At 39.9% G+C, this 6,889-nt stretch overlaps 1 protein-coding gene across 5 annotated transcripts in view; it reads right to left on the bottom strand.

The window, feature by feature from the left end:
• Positions 1-8: 8 nt before the first annotated feature.
• Positions 9-6,889, bottom strand: part of lrrk2 (leucine-rich repeat kinase 2) — a 42,291-nt gene continuing 35,410 nt past the window's right edge. For 3 of the 5 annotated variants that reach the window (XM_037766727.1, XM_037766726.1, XM_037766729.1), the window contains 8 exons: positions 6,631-6,824; positions 5,448-5,520; positions 5,107-5,297; positions 4,595-4,747; positions 3,617-3,876; positions 1,675-1,743; positions 1,430-1,566; positions 9-650 (listed from right to left, as the gene is read on the bottom strand). In XM_037766727.1, coding sequence (XP_037622655.1) covers positions 1,442-1,566; positions 1,675-1,743; positions 3,617-3,876; positions 4,595-4,747; positions 5,107-5,297; positions 5,448-5,520; positions 6,631-6,824 — 1,065 coding nt within the window. In that variant the 3' untranslated portion in view covers positions 9-650; positions 1,430-1,441. The remainder of the gene's footprint in view (positions 651-1,429; positions 1,567-1,674; positions 1,744-3,616; positions 3,877-4,594; positions 4,748-5,106; positions 5,298-5,447; positions 5,521-6,630; positions 6,825-6,889) is intronic. The other 2 variants (XM_037766730.1, XM_037766728.1) reach the window with 2 other exon arrangements.

Below are 6,889 nucleotides of genomic sequence, written 5' to 3'. Positions count from 1 at the left end.
GAGAGCCATCATAGTACATAAAATAGTATTTACTGACAGTTTGATCATCACAAACAGTGACTTTAGGTAACATGACATAAAAACTTTGTACAAAGCCTGCAGCATTTGAGAAGTCCTGCGTTCTGTTTACTGATGTGGAGTGATTGAGCTCACAGGTAAACACACACACACACACACACTTATAGACATGAGAATAAATAATCAAATATACACTTTTAGAGGCTTTTTTTTCTTTGGCTTTCTTTCCAGTTTCTATTAGCTTTTTTTTAAATTAGACTACAGGTAAACAAACGTCTCTATTCATTAGGAGCAGGAGGTCTTCCTGAACATCTGCGCTGCTCTCAGCCCGCAAATTAGACCATCTGTGTCCCTTTTAGAAAAGTGTCTCTCACTAATTACAAAGATTGTCTTCATCTTGTAAAACATGGTAAATTATTTTATAAGAGTGCATCTTCAACAAAAGGAATTCTTTAATCTTTTTTTTGATTGATTGATTCATTCAGTGTGCCCCCCTCCCCCCTCATGAGTTCTTGGTCAGTGCACTGGGGAAGTAAGTATGGCTGTCAGAAAATGAGGTAAAACATCCCCGTCAATGTGAACTGTTAACACATAGATCCACTGGAGAGTTGATCCCTTTTCCACGCAACAGTCTGAAAAGAAAAATGAAAACTAATTGGTATTGTTATTACTACCACGACCACTACTACTACTACTACTACTACTACTACTACTGGCAATCATTATCTTGATAATATCACAGACATTTCTGGATATTGATATGCACCACATTGAGGCAAATGTGTGCAAAAATGAAATACATGACAACAACATTAAAGCTACTGTGAGGAACCTTCATTTTGTGATGATTTTGGCGGTCCCTGTGGACGTAAAGCGGTAGTGTTTCCGAGCACCAGAGTCCCTTTAGAAAACCTCTCATTTTACTGCAGCAGGGTTTGACAGTCTGCCCCGCTCAGTCCTAGTTCTGGTTCTCCCGTGCCTCCCTTCCCTCCAGCGGGCCCAGCAATACAGCCTGGGCCTCCAGCATCGTGGTGTTGGTGTCGACTCCCAGCGGGGACCGGCAGAACAGCGAGGTCAAGCTCTGCTCCTGGCCGGAGGAGGAGCCGCTGCTGCCTCCGACTGCAGGTCGAAGGCAGCATCGAAGCCGGATCTGGGTCTGTTCGCAGGGGGCTGGTCGCTACTGGAGGCCCCGCTGGAGTCTGAGCTGAAGGCGTTTCTGCTGAACTTATATAGAAATAGCAAATCTTCTTGCTGATGGTCTGGTTTACTTATGTAGGTCTTATAGAGGCATCATTATTAAATTGATACTGTTTCATAACCAGTTAAAAGTTCCTCACAGTAACTTTAAATAAAATGAAAAACAGACATGAATTGAAATGCATGATGCAAAGGGAATAAAACATATACATACATACGTGTGGGCTCAGTCATGATGGAGCTGCTCTCTCATTTTGGCTGCGATCTGCTCTCTTTTCTCGCAGTGTTTGTTCAGGTCTTTGACCTCCATCGGCAGCGTGCTGTTCCACACCATCAGCACCGACTCCTCGTCTGAGAGCGCAAACAAACTCACACGTTAACACTCAACTTGGTGAAACTCACACAGCGAGACAACTGTTTTCACTAAGTATGGGACAAACCTCGAACCATTACACTCACCATACTGATCTGTGTCTTGCGGAAGTCTTCTGCCCAAAACCAGCACCACATTCTTCCAGTTTAGTGTTTCTATTCATGAAAAATTAGACATAGAGACACAGCGGCTCGTTTAGATGCAGCATTTAAACATAATGACGACAAAGAACGGGGGGAAAAGAAGACGTATTGAATTCAACATGCAGGCGAACTGTGAGAAGCATGCTGGGTGGTTCACACATTTTATTTCACACAACAGACCATGACTCACTATGAAAGAAGACAAAAGAAAAACCCAGCTTTAGTATTGTGTTTTGTTTTTTTACTTTAACTTCATTCCTTTTTGGTTTTCATTCATTTTCCTACTCACTACGTGTTTCCGATGCAGCATTCCTTAATTCACTCTGGGCTCAAATACTTTAATGTTCTGCTTGACCGTTTGGTGGAGCACATTTTGAGTTACTCTCTATATCTTATTGAAAAATGTGTGACTGCTTGTTTTCCTCCAGTCTGTGAAATCTTGTAGATGCCATAAGGAGCACCGGAGGACACGGAGGCACATGCTTTTTTTCAGGTTACCTGTTTCATGTACTACTGTCAGGATATGGCGACCGTTTTATAAAAATAAAAATTTTTTTAATCATATTTGCTCCAATCTCGCCGACTTCAGCTTTAACTCGACCTGATTGAGCCATCTCTACCAGTCGGTTTACACATGTTATACTAAAATAATCCACTAGATGTCGCTGTGTCTTTAACTAGACTGCCTTTTCAGTCCGCCTCCTAACAGGAAGTTAGCAACAATAAACTACTCCAGACATGAGGACTCTGTTTGGGCTAATTTTCACATTATTTTGACATATCGTAGTCTGAGAGGTCTTACTGAACAGAATTATGTAACTTGATATAAATAAAAGTATAATAATGGTCAAATAATTTTCTAAAAACGTGCTCTACCAAACGGTTCAGTTGTCCTTTTATGGTAAAGGTAGATGATGTAATTAAAATGTACTATTTACTACTAAATAAAAAAAAACTTTCAAAATACATTTACAATTTTTATGAAATAAAAAAACGTATGAACACTCAATGTTGTTAATATAATTTGTTAATATATTTAATGTTATTCCATTATATATTTGATGAGAAAAATTATATCTGTATGATTTTCACCATTTCTGAGATATGAATATATATATATGAATATGGTAAATATCTAGAATAAATACATGGAAATAATACTAGTACTGGTAAAACTACTAATTTCAAGATAACAAATTGACATATGTGGGTATACTAACCTATAACTAGTAAATGTAGTACATGGTAAGTATTTTTCTTTTACCCTGAACCATCATCTCAACCGTTTGGTAAAGAACTTTATTAAAAAAACTGTGGGGTCTGTTAAAAAAACCACATTGATTGTTGTTATAATTACCCCAAAGACATTAAAAAAGCAAAGAGAAAAGGTTTTCATTGTTTTTTTCTTAGTGAGGACATTTAAGGCTAAAATGCTTCTTTATAAACCCAGTAGAAAATAAAGTTAATCTTGAAGCTGTGGAACAAAATGCAAATTAAATGCGGAATGAGTGTGTGCATGAATAATCTTTTACCCTTAAATCTGAAGTTTCTTAATCTCATATAAAACATTAACACTTATGCTAATTAGGTCAGTCATAAGGGTAAGGATTGTATTAGTTAGCAAAGTCCCTCTATATTAACATATATTATATAACATGTGTCCGTGGACGCCTTACCTGAAGAGGGAGCTGTCAACAAAATATTTGTATCCAATGAGATCATTTAGTATGTGGTTTCTGTCACAAGAAATGTACGCTAGTTTGTGTTCTAACGACTAGATTGTGTCCTCACACAAACACCATGACAAAATATGTGATCCCATCACATAAAAATAATACTAAATGCATTAAATAATTAAATAAATCGATCAAAGCCGAGCACCCACCTATGAGTGCAGAGGCGATGCAGCGGATGGAGTCGCAGCAGGGGCCAATGACCTGCAGCGGTTGGTGTTTGGAGAGCTCCAGCAGCAGCAGGTGGCCCCCTCTGGTGCCGATCCAGAGAGTCGCAGCGCTCTGCACCAGCAGGGCCTTCACTCTGGCCCAGGAGGGGGCCGCCTCGGTGGGCGGCTCCACCTCGCTACTCCGCCTGCCTCTGCAGCGCTCCACCAAGCTGCTCCGCCTGCCTCTGCAGCCGAAGTCATGTCTGCAGGGAGAGGAGGAGACACAGCTGCTGTCATACAAACACCTGAACATCTCTTAAACGTCAATGTACAATATCAAACAAGAATACATGTAAACAAACTGTTATTGTCGATGCAGGGCGCTAAAATATGTTGTTAAGTACCAAGATCCTTTTTGGCTTTAGAGAGATTGTTCTTGTTAAATGCTCACTGATGTGTTGGTGTTGTTTCTGCACTATCAAATGATCATTTATTAGTCAGATAGTCACTTTCACCTTTGATTTTCTGTTGATGTTGAGTTGTTTTTTTTATATTTCCTTTCTTGTTATTGTTTGTCTTTCTCCTTAAATTGAGGGGAGGTCTGTTGTATAAGCTGTTGGCTTCTTGACCTCTTCTGACACATTGCTTATTTTCTCATTATCTGGCTCTTATGTGTGCAAATTAAATAAAAATAAAAGAAGATATTCACATTTCTCCATGGTGCTCATTCTCTATAGTCTCTATTCAGCCATAGTGGCTATTTAACTATTATATAATGTTAACTACTTTAATCTTTTTTTTATTCAGGGTGGGAAACAACTGTTTCAGATAGCAAAAGACATCACTTCCTGTGTGTTGTGATGATATGATGCCTGTTTGGTTTTCAAGAAAACACAATAAAATACAGCACTGAGTCCTGATAACATATATAATAAATAAGTATATGTTTGTGTGTGTGTGTGTGTGTGTATGTGTGTGTACCTGATGATCTGAGCACAGTCGATGCAGTCCACCATCCTATCGCTCCTCTTATCCCAGACCTCCACGGTTGGCGACCCGGCTTTGTTCAGGTAAACATATTTATCCACAACCATTCGAGACACGCACGCTTCACCTCCCAACGACCGATGCTGCCTGAAAAACATAATAACATGATTTTAACTTCAAACTCAGTCTTCGCTCTAATCTGATCCTAATTTCCCCTAATTGTTACACACTGCTCCTTTAAAACTTTCTCATCTTGTCAAACATGCAGAAATAATTGTTAAGAAAACACAGATTTATATTTTTTTTAATCTTTCCTCCAAACTGCAAAATGTTATTTTGTGCGAATCCCATTTATAATCTTTTTACGCAGGAAACTGTTTTGACAAGTACAAATGCTGATTCTTCAGTCCCGACGAGCTCAACACACATCAACGGTTTGAGCTGATTCTCATCCTAAACTTTCTACTTGACATTGCTTCTCATTCTCCTACATGACAGGGACTCACTGGAGGATGAGGTTTGGTCTCGTGTCGATGCTCCTGCAGACGTCGTAGTCGGCGGTGAAGGAGAGGATCTTGGTCCCGCAGCCGGCCCACACGGACCTGCTGTCCAGCGAATGCGCCGACTGGCCCAGACACATGACGGGCGTGTTGACGTTTCCCACGGTGACGGTTTTAACCGGCTGCCCGTTCTCCTGCTGGAGGGAGGAGAACCAGAGGAAAATTAAGTTCTAGACTGCTGCTGGATGCAGTATTGTATAGTACATGTACAGTGCATGGGAGGACGAGGTGGGACCAACATCTGAGCAAAAACACACTTGATCTTTTATTCGATATCTAATATTTACCTTGAGAACAGAGTCCTCATAAACAGTGAGAACTCCATCAGCTGTCCCAACCAGCAAGTAATTCTTTCTTTGGCTGAAAATAAATGAAAAACATCAAAAGGCACTATTTTAAAAAGGTTGGAAGTTCATCAAAATGATCTTGTTTTACATGTAATGTAATATGTCATTTTTCAGATCTTCTAGCCCAGTGCTTCCCAAACGTTTTTTCTGGGGACACACTTTTTAAAAATGACAAACCGGTGCGACCAAATTCACAATGGGATTTACAATTTGTGCATACATGAACGCTCCTGACCATTTGTACTGCAAATTTCCGCATCACCTTGTATCATCTTGAATAGGTAAACCAGCCATTTTGAAGAGATATGTTTGATAAATCGCGGCTTAATTTTATGCATGTGTTATTAAAAACATATATACTTTATGAATGAGGCCAAATAAATATATTTATGTGGAGTTAACAGACTCTCATATTTTACTATTAATTAGTAAAACAGATAGTATGTACGCTAGCCTTTCATATTAGATTCAGTGTTATAAGTAGGCTACAATTATCAGAACAATACGAACATTCAGGCTCCGTCATGTGGCTCAAAGGTGTACTGCAGATATAAATGTTAAATAAAAGAATATAGAAGAAATTCTCCTAATTTATTTGGTAAACCTAATAAAATTTGTGACTTTTCTGGATTTAGACAAAATTTAAACTTTGGGAACAGTAGTAACAATTTACTTCACATTCTGCCTCTCCAAACAGCCCTAAATCAAAAAATCGAATTAGCAAAACAGGAATCATGTATCCATATGTAGCCATAAATGAGGATGCCAAAAACTGGAGCCTGACTTTTTCTCTAGCAAAAATTGTAAAAAGATCCCAGTCTTTAGTCCAATTTAGTGTTTTGCACAGGCACCAATTTATGATACTGACGGCGGGATTATGACAGGATGCTGATGTCAGTCAAGACGGTTTGTTGGTCGGCTCGGATATTCACAATCCTCAGAGGATGATCACGTAGGTGTTTAGCAGACCCTCTGATTTACAACCTCTAGCACTACTGTCAGATCCATATTTCCTCTTGTCCAGGCATCTCTAAAACTATTTACTGGATTCAAATTTGCTGTGGTCATCCACGGACTTGTTCTAGTCATACCGAAACTTCCACAAGAAATGTTGAAATCTTACGTGCGACGAGGGTGCACGTGGAAGTACAGCGAGGTGACGGCGTCCGTGACGCTCTGCAGGCGGTGCCAAGTCGACGTGTCCCGAGTGCTGACGACCACTAAGGAGCCAGATTGGGTGCCCGCCACCAGCCAATCACAGGCCTCGGTCGGGATTTGGACGGTCACGAGACACAAAACGGGACTGGTGTCAATCTCCTGCAGGAGCAAGAGGAGGATAGACGACTTGTTAAAATGAAGTATGAGGTGTGTTTAATATATAG

This window comes from Sebastes umbrosus, chromosome 4 (assembly GCF_015220745.1).
Source record: "Sebastes umbrosus isolate fSebUmb1 chromosome 4, fSebUmb1.pri, whole genome shotgun sequence".
Taxonomy (NCBI): Eukaryota; Metazoa; Chordata; class Actinopteri; order Perciformes; family Sebastidae; genus Sebastes; species Sebastes umbrosus.
The sequence above is the reverse complement of the archived record's forward strand: the minus strand, read 5'-3'. Positions and strand labels throughout refer to the sequence as shown.